This window comes from Manis javanica, chromosome 2 (genome assembly GCF_040802235.1).
Source record: "Manis javanica isolate MJ-LG chromosome 2, MJ_LKY, whole genome shotgun sequence".
Taxonomy (NCBI): Eukaryota; Metazoa; Chordata; class Mammalia; order Pholidota; family Manidae; genus Manis; species Manis javanica.
In genome coordinates, this window is record NC_133157.1 from 17,089,192 (window position 1) to 17,107,886 (window position 18,695).

At 41.8% G+C, this 18,695-nt stretch overlaps 1 protein-coding gene across 8 annotated transcripts in view; it reads left to right on the forward strand.

Moving 5' to 3' along the window:
* The window catches only part of ASTN2 (astrotactin 2), an 836,776-nt gene that overhangs the window by 679,835 nt on the left and 138,246 nt on the right, over positions 1 to 18,695 (forward strand). For all 8 annotated transcript variants that reach the window (XM_073225555.1, XM_073225566.1, XM_073225572.1 and 5 more), the window contains 2 exons: positions 1,333 to 1,466; positions 2,977 to 3,125. In XM_073225555.1, coding sequence (XP_073081656.1) covers positions 1,333 to 1,466; positions 2,977 to 3,125 — 283 coding nt within the window. The remainder of the gene's footprint in view (positions 1 to 1,332; positions 1,467 to 2,976; positions 3,126 to 18,695) is intronic.

Here is an 18,695-nt window from a genome sequence, read left to right on the forward strand (position 1 = left end):
TGAAGCGTAAAGTACATCAGCGCCTCAGCCTGAGCCTAATGGTCGGTTTTTCAGTGTCCGTTCATTTATTCAGTAAATATTGACTGAAGGACTGTGCTCAGTCCTGGGAGAATGCTCAAGTGAACAAGGCCTGGCCTGCCCTGGGTGGGATCAGCATGTGTTAGGTGAGACAGGCAAGGGATGTGGTGGGAGGTGTGGTCTAGTGTTTAATAGCATCCAGAAGAGGTGCACATGATTCCAGGCTTAGGAAAGGCAAGGTGGGGTTCCCAGAGGAAGGACTGTTGCATTTGAGACCAAAAGAGTAAATTGAAATACCAGGGAGGGAAATAGTCCAGCAGAGAGGGAAAAAAAAAAGGAAAAATTCTCATTGAATTGAAGCACAGTGCAGTTATATAGAATGTTGATCATCGTTTGGAGAAGAGGTCAGAAAACTATGACTCTCAGACTAAATTTAGCCTGCTGCCTACCTTTGTAAATAACGTCTTACCAGAACATAATCATGCATGTTCATGTAGAGTATCATCCATGTCCCTTCCATGCTATAAAGGAAGAGTTAAACTGTGGCAGACACTGCCTGGGCACAAAGCCAAATCTGTTTACTATCTAGTCCCTTATAGAAGCAACTGGCTGTCTCCTGATTTGGAGCACATTTTTCATTAGCAGGGATTCACTGTTGATGGGAATACTAGTGGTTGCATATGAGGGTGGATGGTAGCGTGCAGAGGAAAATGAGAAGAGTGGGGAGAAGTGATACTGGGGAGGTGGTTCAGAGCTAGAGCAAAGAGTTTAGATTTTATCCTGAGGGCTGGGGGAGCCTCTGAAGGGTTGGAAGCATGTTGTTGAGATGGGCAGACTTCTACAAGAGCAGAGCAGTGGGGTGTTGAAGAGAGCAGGGTCTGGAGCCAGACTGCCTTGAAACAGATCCCAACTCCATCACTTACTATGGACTTCAGGCATATTACTTACCTTCTGTGCACCTCAGTTTTCCAATTTGTAAAATGGTAAATAATGAGAATAGTTATTATAATATTTATCATGTACAGTGGTAAAGATGGTATAAGTTAATATAGGTAGAATGTCAGGCCCACAGGAGGTTCTGAATGGATGCTTTTACTATCCCATCTTGATGGTCATTCTGGCTGCTGGGTAGAGAATGGCTCAGAATGTGAGAACCTGGTGGTAGCGTATGAGCGCTTTTGGCAAGTGATGGCGTCCTGTGCGTGGGAGGGCAGCTCTGAGGCTTGGGACAGCTACCACCACGGTCACTGCGACCTTCACTCTCAATCTCCCCACCATTGTCATCATCATCTCTTCTGTCATGCTGTGTTCCAGGCCTTCAAGAGCGCTCTGATGAGCTCCTACTGGTGCTCAGGGAAAGGGGACGTGATCGATGACTGGTGCAGGTGTGACCTCAACGCCTTTGATGCCAGTGGGCTCCCCAACTGCAGCCCCCTCCCACAGCCAGTGTACGTATGTATGGCCCCTCTCCCTTTTGCAGCCCCCTTCATGGACTCACTCTCCTTTCCTGCTAGTCCAGACCATGGCTCACTTCTGTTCCCAGGGTTTCTCATCAGATCCATAAAGTCTCTGGGGCCTGCCTCCCTCTTCCAGCAAGCAGGGAGCCTTGGGGACAACAGACACTGGCCCAGGGGCCGGCACTGATATCGTAGCACGTGCTTTTTTAAACGATGCCCCTTGGTTCATCATGACGTCCTTCACTCATCCATTTGGTAAAAGTTTACTGGGCACTGGGCACTGACTCCTGCTTCGTCAGTCTCTGCTTTGGACATCAGGGCTTCCTGAGATAAAGAAAGTGTCGAACCTTTTCTAAGGAACTTCATTTTATTCATTCATTGAGCAAATGATTTTTGAACACCTGCCGTGGGTCACACACTGGGGAATTATATCACTGAAGAAGACAGGCACAGTTTGTGTCCTTAGGGAGCTGACTGTTTCATGAGGAGACAGGTGTCAAAGCCAGAACAGGAAATAGGGTGCAGTCTTAAACTTTAAATAATAAAAATATGAAAGAAAAACCAAGAGGGACTAATGGAGAGAATAATGGAGGAAAGCTTTGCTTGGAAGGGAGGGAGTCAGGGAAGCCTCTCTGAAAAGACCTGAATTAGACTAGATTTTGGGGGACAAATGGCAACAATCATGTGTTGGGCAAAAGGAAGAGTGAGTGTGAAAGGCTGACACATGAAAATCACCATTTGAGGGAGTGCAGGAAGGTCACCTTGACGAGAGGAGTGTGATTAACAGGGAGAGTGGTGTGTGCCATGGGAGTCCCTCTAACACCCCTCTGTGGTGGGGGCGGGGAGGAATCACATTATAGGGTAGTCCTTAAGGGACGGCATGATTAGTGGAAAGAGAAGGAATCTGGACTAGGGACAAGCAGGGTTATGGTTCTGTCCCTAACTTGCTGTGGGACTTTGTGCAAATCATTTTCTTCTCATCTGTGAAATGAGGGGATTGCACTTCCTGTCTCCAAGGATCCATTGTAACCTCCAATCATTCTGCTATTTCTTGCTTTATAGAAAGGATTCCTCAGAACTCCTGCCCTCTGTGAGGGAGTATTGATTTAAGGATATTAAAAGGATATTAAAGAGAATGGCGGCAAGGTTGAAAGCTGCTGTATTTGAAAGCATTGCCAATTTTCTGATGGTGAAGCACCATTGAGAATATGGTTTAAAACAAATGGAAAGCTAATCAGCTTTCTGTGACCACATATTGCATGTGGTCATTAAATTACAGATTAAATTACAGAATCCCACATTGATCCTGAAAGGTAGTTCTTCTTATCCCCTTTTTATGGAAAAGCAAATAGTAGAAAGAGATACAATAAATTGTCTAAGTCCAAACAAGGGGTTGGTGGTGGGTTGAGTCCTGCTTTTTATAACCTGGCACACGCAGCCTCTTTGGGAGCCCAATAATTGCTGACTGGCAAGCAAACAACCTTCCCTGTCACCCCTCTAGGCTGCGGCTGTCCCCGACAGTGGAACCTTCTAGCACTGTGGTCTCCTTGGAGTGGGTGGATGTTCAGCCGGCTATTGGCACCAAGGTCTCTGACTATATTCTGCAGCACAAGAAAGTGGATGAATACACAGATACAGACCTCTACACAGGTAAGACAGACGGTGGCTTCCCATTTTGTTGGGACAGTGTGACAGAGGAGGGTTTCTAACTACCTTTGGAGACTTGGTGTCATCGGACCTGGGAAGGCATGGGGAGATTTCACTGTTTAGTGATTGCCACATGGGGCCCACACCTGTGTACTTTTTTGGGGTATAATTTTCAGCAGGGAAAGATAGCAAATAGTAGTTGGAAAGACTTCCTGATTTAGGTTGGATCCTCAAAGTCATATATGAAAGGATTCATTTAATCAGAAGACTCTTTGGTCTTTTCTACTTGGGAAGGCCTACAGGTTATATGTTCAAAGTCCCTGGTCTTTGAATATATTATCTCTGAGACTGAGATAAGGAAATTCAAGGAGTTGCCTTTTCTAGTGAGATGTACTGAGGTAGTCTTTAATTCTGGGGAAGAAGGATCTGGAAATGATTCAGGTAAGTAGGAAATCAGAAAAGAGGCTATTAAGAGTGTTACATTTGGTAGTAACTCAGAGCACTCTTACTGAGTTCTAAATGTCTAACACGGCCAAGAAGCTGGGCCATCCTGGAGGCTAGGTCTGTAGGGGCCAGTCTGGCTGTAAGGCAGGCCTGGAACCTGCATCTGTGGAAGCCTGCCTTGAGGCTAAGGCCATGGGGACAGGCCTGATGTTGGGATGTCAGGGGCCTGGGGCCATGGGAGCCGACCAGGTGCTGGGGTAGGTCAAAAGCCTGGGTCTGTGGTAGTCAGCCTAAGCTGTGCCTCACTGGGAGCCTGGTTTCACAGGGTCTGATTGGGAGCCTGGGCAGCAGGGGCCACCTGGAGCCATGGGAGTTGGCAGGTGTCAGAGTGGGTTGGGTTCATAGGAGCCCACAGGGAGCCTAGTGCCATGGCAGCTTCTGAGGACTTGAGCGTTGCTGGGTCCCTGGAACCAGCTGTGGCTGAGGTTAGCCCAGGGTTCTCAGAGTGTGCTAAAAGCCACCTACAGCTATGGGAGTTGGCCTGGTGCTGGGGTGGGGCTGCTTTGGGGTGCCAAGGTAAAGTCAGACACCCATTTCCCTCTCCTTCTTCCACAAGGAGGGTTTCTCTCTCTGTACTGCTTGGTTTGTAAATATATTATCTCTGACCTACCCAGGCTTCAGGGAAGGATCATGGGAAGAATCTATCTTTTCTACTCTCTCAGTGAATCTTTTCTTATTTTGTATTTTGCATCATCCAGGTGCTATAATCTCTCACCTAGAACTCTTAGTTCTCGTGAAGGTGTATTTGAGCATGGATAATTGTTCAAATTTATTTTTGGGGAAGCAGGGAACAAGTAATAGAAATTCCTATGCAGCCATTTTGGTAATATCAGTCTCTGAATGATTACCAACTTTTTTTACAGATCAAATAAGTGAATCCTAGAGAGGTATTGACTTTCCTAAAAGTACCACAATATGGTCCAACCAGACTTGAAAACCAGACCCATCTTTCTCCCAACATAGTGCTCATTCTTTATGTAACATCATACTTAATGGTGAAAGACTGAATGCTAGTTTGCTGAGAGATTTCTGTTTTGTTTTGTTTTAATTAGAAATGGATGTTGAATTTTCTGTGTCTATTGTAATGATCATACAGTTTATATTTCTTAGTTCATTAATATGGTAAATTACATTAATGGATTTCCAGATGATAAAACAAGCTTGCATTTCTGAAATAAATAAATCCCACATGGCCATCATGCACTATCTTTTTATCATTGGATTTGATGTGCTAAAATTTTGTTTTATTTTAGAATCTTTGCATCTGTGGTCATGGGAGATTTTGATCTCTAGCTTTCTTATAATGTTTTTGTCTGTTTTGCTATCAGGATAATTCTGGCTTCATAAAATTGCAGAATATTTTATCCTTTTCTGATTTCTGAAAGAGTTTAGATAGATTTAATAATATTTCTTCCTTAATTATTTGGCAGAATTTGCCAGTGAAATAATCTGTGCTTAGAACTTTCTTATAAGAATGTTTAGCTACTAATTTTAATAGACAGAATCACCCTATATCTTTAAAAGAAAAAGTTCAAATCAACAACTTTAGTCACCACCTTAAAAATTCAGAGAAGAGCAAACCAAAGTAAGCCAAAGAAAAAAATAACAAAGACCAGAATAGTAATCAGTGAAGTAGAAAACAATGAAAATATGTAAAATCAACACTGATTCTTTGAGAAGAAATATGTTACATACCCCTCTGGCCAGATGGATCACAAAAAAAGAGAGATGAGACGAATTACCAATATCTTTAATAGATATAGGGTTATTCAGGTCATCTATTTCTTCTTGAGTGATCTTTGGTAGCTTATGTGTTTCAAGGAATTTGCCTGTTTCATGTAAATTATAAAACTTACTGGCAAAAAGTTGTTCATAGTATTCTTTTATTATTTTAATATCTATGGAAATTATAATGATATTATATCCTCTTGATATTGGTACTTCGTCTCATCTCTCTTTTTTTCTGATCCATCTGGCTAGAGGGGTATGTAACATATTTATTCTCAAAGAATCAGTTTTGGTTTTACATATTTTCATTGTTGTTTTCTACTGCACTGATCACTATTCTTTGGCTTACTTTGGATTTAGTTTGCTCTTCCCTGAATTTTTAAGGTGGTGACTAAGGTTGTTGATTTGAACTTTTTCTTATGACTATTTCTCCTAACTGCTGGTTTAACTGTTTTCCCAAGTTTGGTAAGTTGCGTTTTCATTCAGTCCAAAATACTTTGTAATTTCCCTTTTGTATTCTTCTTTAACCCATGGATTCCTTAGAAATATGTTACTTAGTTTCCAGATATCTGGGGATTTATCAGATAGCTTTCTGTTATCAAATTTGATTCCACTGTTTCAGAGAGCATACTTTTCATGACTTTAATCATTTTAAGTAGTAAATTACCTTTTAAAGATACTTAAATAATAAGAAAAGTAATTTTATATATTTACCATAGTTACCATTTTGTTGTTGTTGTTCTTCTTCATTCCTTCATATAGTTTCATTGTTTTCCTGCCTGAAGGGTGTTACTGTTTCTTATATTTCAGGTCTGTTAGTGATTAATTCTTTCTGCTTTAGCTTTCATAAACTATTATTGCTGGGTACTTAATTCTATATTGACAGATTTTTCTTTTAATAATTTAAAGGTGTTGCTCCTCTTTCTTGCATTGTTTGCATTGAGAAATCTGTCTCAATACCTATCTTTGTTCCCCTGTATATGCATGTCATTTTGTTTTCTGGCTGCTTCCAAGTTTTTCTCTTTGTAACTGGTTTTGATCAGTTTTTATTATTTACTGTACTTGAGGTTCATCCAGGTTCTTGAGTCTGTGGGTTTACAGTCTTTTCACATTTGGAAAACATGGGGCCATTATTTTTTTAGGTAGTTTTTCTCTCTGCCCATCTTTATTCTTCCTCAGTGACTCTGATGACATGTGTATTTGGCCACTTGAAGTTGTCCTTCAGAACCCTGATGCTCTTTTCATTAAAAAAAAATAAAACCTCTCTTTGTTTCATTTCAGATAGTTGCTAATGCTGTGTTATCAATACCTTCTGCACAGTCTAATCTATTGTTAATCCCATCTAGTGCTTTTTTCATCTCAGAAATTGTAGTTATCTTTAGAAGTTCAGTTTGGGTCTTGCTAATACATTGCGTATCTTAAGTCTTTCGACTTATGGAATAGAGTTATAGTAACTGTTATAATGCCCTTGTTTGCTAAGTCTAATATCTGTGTCAGTTCTGCGTTAGTGTAAATGAATTGATTTCTCTCCTGATTATGGGTTGCATTTTCTGTCTACTTTGCATACCAGGCAATTTTTGATTGAATGCCAGACAATGTAATTTTTGACTTGTTGGGTGCTGGATATTTTTATTTTCCTATAAATATTTTGAACTCTGTCTTGGGACACAGTTAAGTTACTTGGTAACAGTTTGATTCTTTTGGGTCTTGCTTATTTGTTAGGTGGAACTAGAGCAGAGTTTAGTTTAGGCCAAACTATTCCCTATGACTGAGGCAAGACCCTTTTATGTGCTTTACACAATGGTTAATGAATTACAAGATTTTCTAGTGTGCTGGTAGGAACAGGCACCATTTCTGTCCCCTGCATGAACAGCAGACTCTGTTCATCTAATCCTCTTGGGTTGGTAGGTTCCTCGCGTGCGTTCATCAATCACTGCTCTGTTGAATACTGAAAAGGGACCCTCCGCGGATCTCTTCACTTTTCTCTCTGCACAGCTCTCTCTTCTCCATTATTCTATAAACTCTAATCACTTTGGTCTCCCCAGAAGGAGAACTCTGTCTCCTCAATTTAGGGAATCTTCCGGATACTTTTCTCTTTGCATAGTGACCTGGACTCCCTCTAAAGGCAATAAGCTGGGGAAATTTTAGCAGTCACATAATTTTGTTTTCCATCTTTAAGGATCTCTGTTCTTTGTTGCCTGATTTCCATTTTTTCTTTAAAAAAATTCTTAATGTTTCAAGCATTTAGGGAAATCTAATTCCTGTTTTTCTATCTTGCGCAGAAATGGAAATACAATATTCTTCCTCTTGGTTGTTCAGGAACCAGTGCTCTGATTCAAAAGTTCCTTTTTTTTTTTTTTTTTTGAGAGGGCATCTCTCATATTTATTGATCAAATGGTTGTTAACAACAATAAAATTCAGTATAGGGAGGTCAATGCTGATTGCACAATCATTAATCCATCTCAAGCCTAACTCTCATCAGTCTCCAATCTTCTGAAGCATAACGAACAAGTTCTTACATGGTGAACGAATTCTTACATAGTGAATAAATTCTTACATGGTGAACAGTACAAGGGCAGTCATCACAGAAACTTTCGGTTTTGATCACACATTATGAACTATAAACAATCAGGTCAGATATGAATATTCGTTTGATTTTTATACTTGATTTATATGTTGATCCCACATTTCTCCCTTTATTATTATTATTTTTAATAAAATGCTGAAGTGGTAGGTAGATGCAAGATAAAGGTAGAAAACATAGTTTAGTGTTGTAAGAGAGCAATTGTAGATGATCAGGTGTGTGCCTGTAGACTATGTGTTAATCCAAGCTAGACAAGGGCAATAAAGCATCCATGGATGCAGCAGATTTCTCTCAAAGCAGGGGGGATGAGGTTCTGAGCCTCACCTCTGTTGATCCCCAATTTCTCACCTGATGGCCCCCCTGCAACTGTGCCTGTCTTAGGTTGTTCCTCCCTTGAGGAATCTTACCCGTCTCTGGCTAACCAGTCATCGTCCGGGGCCATACAGGGAAATGTAAAGTTGGTAAGTGAGAGAGAAGCCATATTGTTTGAAAAGGTTAGCTCATTACTTCTTTGCATATTTATGCCCTGTGGCTTCTATGCCCAGCACTTGTCTCCAGGTATCTTTACCACCTGGAGGAATTATGATACTCGGTAACTTCGATATGAGGCACGAATTCTATTTAAGGGTTGTAATTAGGAAGGAAGAAAAAAAGCTATAGAGGTAGCATATGGAAGAAAACATGGGAGGATTGATTATTTCTTTGACATATCTTCTTGTAGGGTACCTTAAGTATGTATAGGTTTTAAACTACTAACTAATTTGCACACACATATTAACATAATAGGAATACGGTGGCATAAACAAAGCAAATCTATAATTAACATCCATCTCCAGTGAAGCCAAGAAAACCATTTAGGCACCCTAGGCATTTGTGAAAATTAGTCTATGATATGATGGATATTGTCCAACTGTACTTGAACAGTCTGAGAGAAATGAGACAAATTAAAGCAACCCATTTCTGGGATCTGTTCACATCCCATATGTTCTTTTAACCGTAGATAGTCTATAGTCATGAGATTTTGGAGTGCTACAACTTGCACCCCTCCCAACTACTGGTTGAGTTCCAACAGTACAGATCCGGTCAAATTTGTTGTCTCACTGTATGCACATGCCAGCCTAGACATCTCCCTCCTCATTCCAATGGCAAGTCCAGGAAACGGCGGGGTGGATGCAGCCACAACCGCAGCATCGCCCGGATCCCTGTGGAGGCTTTTTGATGATCATCCCCCAGCACGAGTTCTCCAGAGAGTGCCGATGCCGAAAGCTCCTCCTCATATCGTATCTTAGTTCATTTTCTGGGTATCCAAGCTAGGCCTTGATTTTCTGCATAGAAACAAACAGACCCTTTGCCCACACTTTGATATGCCCTCTATACCACCGTGCAGAACTCATTGGAGGTCAGCACACAGGGACTGCTTTTTTTTTTTTTTATTAAGAGAAAGGAATATTATCATCTGACACCCTTTAAGTGATCAACATTAAGGATATTTAAAGCATGCGTTAATCTTTGATTTACCTATAGTTTTATCCTATCAAGGAGTAATCCCCCTTTTGTTTCTTTCTTTCTTTTTTTTTTTTTTAATCTTTAATCTACACTTACAGGAAGAGTACTATGTTTACTATGCTCTCCCCTATATCAGGTCCCTCCTAACAACCACATTACGGTTACTGTCCATCAGCTTAGCAAAATGTTGTAGAATCCCTACTTGTCCTCTCTGTGTTGTGCAGCCCACCCTCCCCCTTCTCCCTCCCCCCCATGTATGCTAATCTTAATACCCCCCTTCTTCTTACCCCCCCCTTATCCCTCCCTGCCCACCCATCCTCCCCAGTTCCTTTCCCTTTGGTACCTGTTAGTCCATTTTTGGGTTCTGTAATTCCGCTGCTGTTTTGTTCCTTCAGTTTTTCCTTTGTTCCTCTACTCCTCAGATGAGTGAAATCATTTGGTATTTCTCTTTCTCCGCTTGGCTTATTTCACTGAGCATAATACTCTCCAGCTCCATCCATGTTGCTGCAAATGGTTGGATTTTTCCACTTCTTATGGCTGAGTAGTATTCCATTGTGTATATGTACCACATCTTCTTTATCCATTCATCTACCGATGGACATTTAGGTTGCTTCCAATTCTTGGCTATTGTAAATAGTGCTGCGATAAACATAGGGGTGCATCTGTCTTTCTCAAACTTGATTGCTGCATTCTTAGGGTAAATTCCTAGGAGTGGAATTCCTGGGTCAAATGGTAGGTCTGTTTTGAGCATTTTGATGAACCTCCAAACTGCTTTCCACAATGGTTGAACTAATTTACATTCCCACCAGCAGTGTAGGAGGGTTCCCCTTTCTCCACAGCCTCGCCAACATTTGTTGTTGTTTGTCTTTTGGATGGCAGCTATCCTTACTGGTGTGAGGTGATACCTCATTGTAGTTTTAATTTGCATTTCTCTGATAATTAGCGATGTGGAGCATCTTTTCATGTGTCTGTTGGCCATCTGTGTTTCTTTTTTAGAGAACTGTCTGTTCAGTTCCTCTGCCCATTTTTTAATTGGGTTATTTGTTTTTTGTTTGCTGAGGCGTGTGAGCTCTTTATATATTCTGGACGTAAAGCCTTTATCGGATCTGTCATTTTCAAATATATTCTCCCATACTGTAGGGTTCCTTTTTGTTCTATTGATGGTGTCTTTCGCTGTATAGAAGCTTTTCAGCTTAATGTAGTCCCACTTGCTTATTTTTGCTGTTGTTTTCCTTGTCCGGGGGGATATGTTCAAGAAGAGGTCACTCATGTTTATGTCTAAGAGGTTTTTTGCCTATGTTTTTTTCCAAGAGTTTAATGGTTTCATGACTTACATTTAGGTCTTTGATCCATTTTGAGTTTACCTTTGTATATGGGGTTAGACAATGGTCCAGTTTCATTCTCCTACATGTAGCTGTCCAGTTTTGCCAGCACCATCTGTTGAAGAGACTGTCATTTTGCCATTGTATGTTCATGGCTCCTTTATCAAATATTAATTGACCATATTTGTTTGGGTTAATGTCTGGAGTCTCTAATCTGTTCCACTGGTCTGTGGCTCTGTTCTTGTGCCAGTACCAAATTGTCTTGATTACTATGGCTTTGTAGTAGAGCTTGAAGTTGGGGAGTGAGATCCCCCCTACTTTATTCTTCTTTTTCAGGATTGCTTTGGCTATTCAGGGTCTTTGGTGTTTCCATATGAATTTTTGAATTATTTGTTCCAATTCATGGAAGAATGTTGCTGGTAATTTGAGAGGGATTGCATCAAATCTGTATATTGCTTTGGGCAGGATGGCCATTTTGACGATATTAATTCTTCCTAGCCATGAGCATGGGATGAGTTTCCATTTATTAGTGTCCCCTTTAATTTCTCTTAAGAGTGACTTATAGTTTTCAGAGTGTAAGTCTTTCACTTCTTTGGTTAGGTTTATTCCTAGGTATTTTATTCTTTTTGATGCAATGGTGACTGGAATTGTTTTCCTGATTTCTCTTTCTATTGATTCATTGTTAGTGTATAGGAAAGCTACAGATTTCTGTGTGTTAATTTTGTATCCTGCAACTTTGCTGTATTCCGATATCAGTTCTAGTAGTTTTAGAGTGGAGTCTTTAGGGTTTTTTATGTACAGTATCATATCATCTGCAAATAGTGACAGTTTAACTTCTTCTTTACCAATCTGGATTCCTTGTATGTCTTTGTTCTGTCTGATTGCCATGGCTAGGATCTCCAGTACCACGTTGAATAACAGTGGGGAGAGTGTGCATCCCTGTCTGGTTCCCGATCTCAGAGGAAATGCTTTCAGCTTCTCGCTGTTCAGTATAATGCTGGCTGTGGATTTATCATATATGGCCTTTATTATGTTGAGGTACTTGCCCTCTATTCCCATTTTGCTGAGAGTTTTTATCATGAATGGATGTTGAATTTTGTCAAATGCTTTTTCAGCATCTATGGAGATGATCATGTGGTTTTTGTCTTTCCTTTTGTTGATGTGGTGGATGATGTTGATGGATTCTCGAATGTTGTACCATCCTTGCATCCCTGGGATGAATCCCACTTGGTCATGGTGTATGATCCTTTTGATATACTGTTGAATTCTGTTTGCTAATATTTTATTGAGTATTTTTGCATCTACATTCATCAGGGATATTGGTCTGTAATTTTCTTTTTTGGTGGGGTCTTTGCCTGGTTTTGGTATTAGGGTGATGTTGCTTCATAGAATGAGTTTGGGAGTATTCCCTCTTCTTCTATTTTTTGGAACACTTTAAGGAGAATGGGTATTATGTCTTCTCTGTGTGTCTGATAAAATTCCGAGGTAAATCCGTCCAGCCCCGGGGTTTTGTTCTTGGGTAGTTTTTTGATTACCGTTTCAATTTCTTTGCTCGTAATTGGTTTGTTTAACTTTTGTGTTTCTTCCTTGGTCAGTCTTGGGAGGTTGTATTTTTCTAGGAAATTGTCCATTTCTTCTAGGTTTTCCAGCTTGTTGGCATATAGGTTTTCATAGTAGTCTTTAATAATTCTTTGTATTTCTGTGGAGTCTGTCGTGATTTTTCCATTCTCATTTCTGATTATGTTGATTTGTGTTGATTCTCTTTTTCTCTTAATAAGTTGGGCTAGAGGCTTATCTATTTTGTTTATTCTCTCAAAGAACCAGCTCTTGGTTTCGTTGATTTTTGCTATTGTTTTATTCTTCTCAATTTTGTTTATTTCTTCTCTGATCTTTATTATGTCCCTCCTTCTGCTGACTTTAGGCCTCATTTGTTCTTCTTTTTCCAGTTTCGATAACTGTGATGTTAGACTATTCATTTGGGATTGTTCTTCCTTCTTCAAGTGTGCCTGGATCGCTATATACTTTCCTCTTAAGACTGCTTTCGCTGCGTCCCACAGAAGTTGGGGCTTAGTGTTGTTGTTGTCATTTGTTTCTATATATTCCTTGATCTCTATTTTGATTTGTTCATTGATCCATTGATTATTTAGTAGCATGTTGTTAAGCCTCCATGTGTTTGTGAGCATTTTTGTTTTCTTTGTAGAATTTATTTCTAGTTTTATACCTTTGTGGTCTGAAAAATTGGTTGGTAGGATTTCAATATTTTGGAATTTACTGAGGCTCTTTTTGTGAGCTAGTATGTGGTCTATTCTGGAGAATGTTCCATGTGCACTTGAGAAGAATGTATATCCTGTTGCTTTTGGATGTAGAGTTCTATAGATGTCTATTAGGTCCATCTGTTCTAGTGTGTTGTTCAGTGCCTGTGTGTCCTTACTTATTTTCTGCCCGGTGGATCTATCCTTTGGGGTGAGTGGTGTGTTGAAGTGTCCTAAAATGAATGCATTGCAGTCTATTTCCCTCTTTAGTTCTGTTAGTATTTACTTCACATATGCTGGTGCTCCTGTATTGGGTGCATATATATTTAGAATGGTTATATCCTCTTGTTGGACTGAGCCCTTTATCATTATGTAGTATCCTTCTTTATCTCTTGTTACTTTCTTTGTTTTGAAGTCTATTTTGTCTGATATTAGTACTGCAACCCCTGCTTTCTTCTCACTGTTGTTTGCCTGAAATATGTTTTTCCATCCCTTGGCTTTTAGTCTATGCTTGTCTTTGGGTTTAAGGTGAGTTTCTTGTAAGCAGCATATAGATGGGTCTTGCTTTTTTATCCATTCTATTACTCTGTGTCTTTTGATTGGTGCATTAAGTCCATTTACATTTAGGGTGACTATTGAGAGATATGTACTTATTGCCATTGCAGGCTTTAGATTCGTGGTTACCAAAGGTTCAAGGTTAGCCTCTTTAGTATTTTATTGCCTAACTTAGCTCACTTATTGAGCTGTTATATACACTGTCTGGAGATTCTTTTCTTCTCTCCCTTCTTATTCCTCCTCCTCCCTTCTTCATATGTTGTGTGTTTTGTTCTGTGCTCTTTTTAGGAGTGCTCCCATCTAGAGCAGTCCCTGTAGGATGCCCTGCAGAGGTGGTTTGTGGGAAGCAAAATTCCTCAGCTTTTGCTTGTCTGGGAATTGTTTAATCCCGCCATCATATTTAAATGATAGTCATGCTGGATACAGTATCCTTGGTTCAAGGCCCTTCTGTTTCATTGCATTAAGTATATCATGCCATTCTCTTCTGGCCTGTAGGGTTTCTGTCGAGAAGTCTGATGTTAGCCTGATGGGTTTTCCTTTATAGGTGACCTTTTTCTCTCTAGCTGCCTTTAAAACTCTTTCCTTGTCCTTGATCCTTGCCATTTTAATTACTATGTGTCTTGGTGCTGTTCTCCTTTCTGTTGGGGGTTCTGTGTAATTCCATGGTCTGTTCGATTATTTCCTCCCCCAGTTTGGGGAAGTTTCCAGCAATTATTTCTTCAAAGAGACTTTCTATCCCTTTTCCTCTTTCTTCTTCTTCTGGTACCCCTATAATACGAATATTATTCCTTTTGGTTTGGTCACATAGTTCTCTTAGTGTTGTTTCATTCCTGGAGATCCTTTTATCTCTCTCTATGTCAGCTTCTATATGTTCCTATTCTCTGGCTTCTATTCCTTCAATGGCCTCTTGCATCTTATCCATTCTTCTTATAAATCCTTCCAGGGATTGTTTCACTTCTGTGATCTCCTTCCTGACATCTGTGATCTCCCTCCAGACTTCACCCCACTGCTCTTGCATTTTTCTCTGCATCTCATCCCACTGCTCTTGCATTTTTCTCTGCATCTCATCCCATTGCTCTTGCATTTTTCTCTGCATCTCTGTCAGCATGTTCATGATTTTTATTTTGAATTCTCTTTCAGAAGGACTGGTTAGGTCTGTCTCCTTCTCAGGTGTTGTCTCTGTGATCTTTGTCTGCCTGTAGTTTTGCCTTTTCATGGTGATAGAGATAGTTTGCAGACCTGGTACGAGTGACTGCTGGAAGAGCTTCCCTTCTTGTTGGTTTGTGGCCTTCCTCTCCTGGGAGAATAGCGACCTCTAGTGGCTTATGCTTGTCAGCTGTGTGCAGACAGGGCTTCTGCTACCTGCCCGTTTGCTATGGAGTTTATCTCCACTGTCGCTGTGGGCATGGCCTGCCTGGGGCTGCTCCTCCAAAGTGGTGGAGCCCGGTTGGACAGGGAGCGGCCGGGAGGCTATTTATCTCTGTAAGGGGCCTCTGTGCTCCCTGTTGCCCAGGGGGTTAGAGTGCCCAGAGATCCCCAGATTCCCTGCCTCTGGTCTAAGTGTCCTGTCCTGCCCCTTTAAGACTTCCAAAAAGCACTCTCCAAACCAAAACAACAACAGCACCAATGAGAGAGGGAACAGAAAAAAAAAAAAAAAAGGAAAAAACACGCGATTTTTTTTTTTTCCCTCAGGCGCCAGTCCCAGGCACCTGCTCACTGGTCCTGCTGCCCTGCCTCCCTCGCACTGGGGTCCCTGTCCCTTTAAGGCTTCCAAAAAGCACTCGCCAAAAAGAGAAAAAAAGAAAGGGGAAAAACGCACGATTTCCTCTGTCCTCAGGCGCCAGTCTCAGGCACCCGCCCACTGGTCCCACATGGAAAAACGCGCGATAGTCTTTGTCCTCAGGCACCGGTCCCAGGCACCTGCTCACCAGTCCTGCCGCCCTGCCTCCCTAGCAACGGGGTCCCTGTCCCTTTAAGGCTTCCAAAAAGCACTTGCCAAAAAAAACCGCTCCAGTTTCTTTCCACCCGCTGGGAGCCAGGGGGAGGGGCACTCGGGTCCCGCCGGGCCGGGGCTTGTATCTTACCCCCTTCGCAAGGCGCTGGGTTCTTGCAGGTGTGGATGTGGTCTGGATGTTGTCCTGTGTCCTCTGGTCTCTATTTTAGGAAGAGTTTTCTTTGTTATATTTTCATAGCTCTATGTGTTTTTGGGAGGAGATTTCCACTGCTCTACTCACGCCGCCATCCTGGCTCCGACCCCCAAAAGTTCCTTTTTTGATAGAGTAAAACTTTCTCCTTTTTACTTACAAAGTCTGGGGTCACCCACATAGATATTGCCCCTTTTTCCTGTTGCCATTCAGAAGTTTGAAGATAATGACATATCTGCCTCCATATTTACAGGTTTTTCTAAACTTTATTGTAACACATGACTTTCATTCTCCCCACTATCCAATTCTTAGATTATTCTGTAGGCAATTGTCTCTAAAGAACGAAGACAGTGACTCTGTGTCTTTATTATTTGGGATCCTTTACAGTGCCTGACATACACAGATGTTCCATGTTCACTGAATTGAATCACATATACATCTCTTAACTTTTCAACTCTGGCATTAACTCCTTGAGTGCTGTGTGATCTTGTGTAGTACTAGAGACTAGCTGAGTACATAGTAGGCCTCCTAAAATGTGTCATGATCAATTGATGCTGTGGACAATCAGGGATGAATATCTGAAGCAAAAGCCTCAACTCATTGCCTCCATGCCACCTCTGCTGCATCTCAACCATCTTGAAAGTGAACTTGGCCCAAATTTGAAGACGTTAGCTCACCTGGTTGAGTTTTATCTTAGAGGATATAAGCCTCATGAAAATAGTATGGGCTTTGGAAAACCTGGCTTCTGCTTTCAGTTCCCACCACTTCTTACTGAGAAGTTTAGGGCTGGTCAACATCTTTTCTAGGTCTCAGTTTCCCTGTTTGTAGAGTGAGAAAAAATAGCACCTACTTCACAAGCTACTTTGAGGTTAAATGCAGCACAGTTCTTTGGTACTAATATATTTTAGTTGCTTCTCATTTCCATGATTTGAAAAAAAAAAAAAAGAAACGGGAAATTAAATGTTAGGAAGAAAACAACAAAATAAAGTTTAAGACTTGGTCTGGATAGAGAGCTAGGATTACTCACACATTTGGCCAGGTGAGGCCAGAATAGGGAAATGAGGGCTTTCTCCTTTGATCTCTCTGGATTTTTGCTGGCAGCTGAGTCCAGTGCTGGAATTGTTTGTTTATTCACAAGTTCACGTGTGTGCGTGCGTGCGTGCACAGATATATGTGCATACACATGTTCTCTGTGTCTGTCTCATACACGCACACATGCACAAACATACGCACACTTTATTACTGCCAGCTGTTCGACACCCTTTTGAACTAGCTGTTGAAATGTCACTCTCCCTCCCTGTCTCCTTCCCATGCAGCCCCCACCTCTGGGTTTGGCACTGTCTTTGTTTCCTTCAGAGAAGCCATTGCTCTGTTGGTTCTGGGATTCTATTGGGAAAGCCAAGCATAAGTAGCCTCCTGTTCCAGTTGTTTTGAGCAGAAACGGGGCTTGTTTTGGGGGGTGGCTGAATTCCCCACACGCTAATCTGTCATCGATATTAAAAACAGACGTCTGTTTCTCCCGCATGGCCTCATCAGAGCAATTGGCATGGGTTTCAGCCTCTTGGGCAGAGGTAGATGAAGGGGGATGGAAATAGGGAGGGGGCTGAGGCCCAAGCAGATTTAATGAATCTAAATCCCTTGTTTGACTTATGGAGAAAAAGGCTGGGGAAGGGGAGGGGCTTGTCTGGAGGTCCCACACGTGATGAGTTAGTGGTGGAGTCGGAGCTAACATGGGGGCTCTGATTTCTTTACCTGCTTTCCCTGCCAAGTCCAAACATTTTTCCACCAGTCCATATTACTCTGATGCTCTTGTTGCGAATGAACCGAGAGGCAGATGGAAATTAGGGGATTTGGGCATCTGTGTGTCTGGGCAGGATGGGGTATCTAGGCACCTGATGGCAGCTGGGGGACTCTGACCTTATAAAGAATGTAGCCCTTCGTATTCATTGCTTCTGTGTCTGCTTTCATATATACCAGCTTCTGATAATCCCAGAAGTTCAGAGAGGAAGGGTCTTAAGCATCAAGTCCAACTCCTTCACTGTGCAGATCTGCAGGGTGAAGGCGAGAAGGGGGAGGGTCTCGCCCCTCTTTGTAATCTCACATCGCACTCCCCTGTGTTTTCTTTGGTCATCTGCTGTTCTTTTTTTTTCATCTTTAAAATATCTGACACTCTGCTGTCTCACCATGGAAATCCCAGCTTCAGCTTGTTTGGTTCACGGCTGGAAGGCCAGCTGGCTCTGTGGGTCCCCACAGAGAGGCCCTCTCCACCATCCCCCCACACCTCCTCACGAGAGGCAGCAACATCTGGAGCTGGTCAGTGCCCCTTTGGTCCTGGCATCTGGAAGCCTGGTGGGCTGCTCCCCAGCTGATCAGCATCAGGCCCCCTTCCCGCCAACTCTCAACTGTCCTCTCGGTTTCTTCCTTTCTCTCTCCTTTTCTGACTCTCGCTTTCTCTCTGCCTCTTCTTTTGTCTTTTTCACTTTACATCACCTTCTGCCTATGTTTCTGTCTATCTTTCCTTAACTTTGTGTCTCTGGGTTGGGTCAGGTATAAGCTGCTCCTCTGAATTCCTCTAGATCTGGGTCAAGAATAATGTCAAGAATGGTCAGAGGATATCTCTGTCCAACCCCAGTCTATATCCTCTCCCTCCCTGTTTCCATTTTGTCTATTTTACAACTGAAAAGACACCCCCATTCATATCACCCCATCTTAGATCTTAGACTGAAGACTTTCTCAAGAGCAGAGGAGCAGTTGTGGAGGTGGATTTGTGTGGGACATAACTCAAGGCAAGACACAGCCCAGCCCCACTTCTGCTGGTAGCCGAGAGGCCAGTGGCAACAGTGGCTGCGATGGGACAAGGATGCTGGAGCTGATTATGAAATACTGTGGAAATTACTCATAGCTCCTCAAGCAGTGTGGGCCATGTCTGAGCTGTACCCTTTGTCTGAGAAGCTAAAGGGGCCTTCACCAGCCTGCCT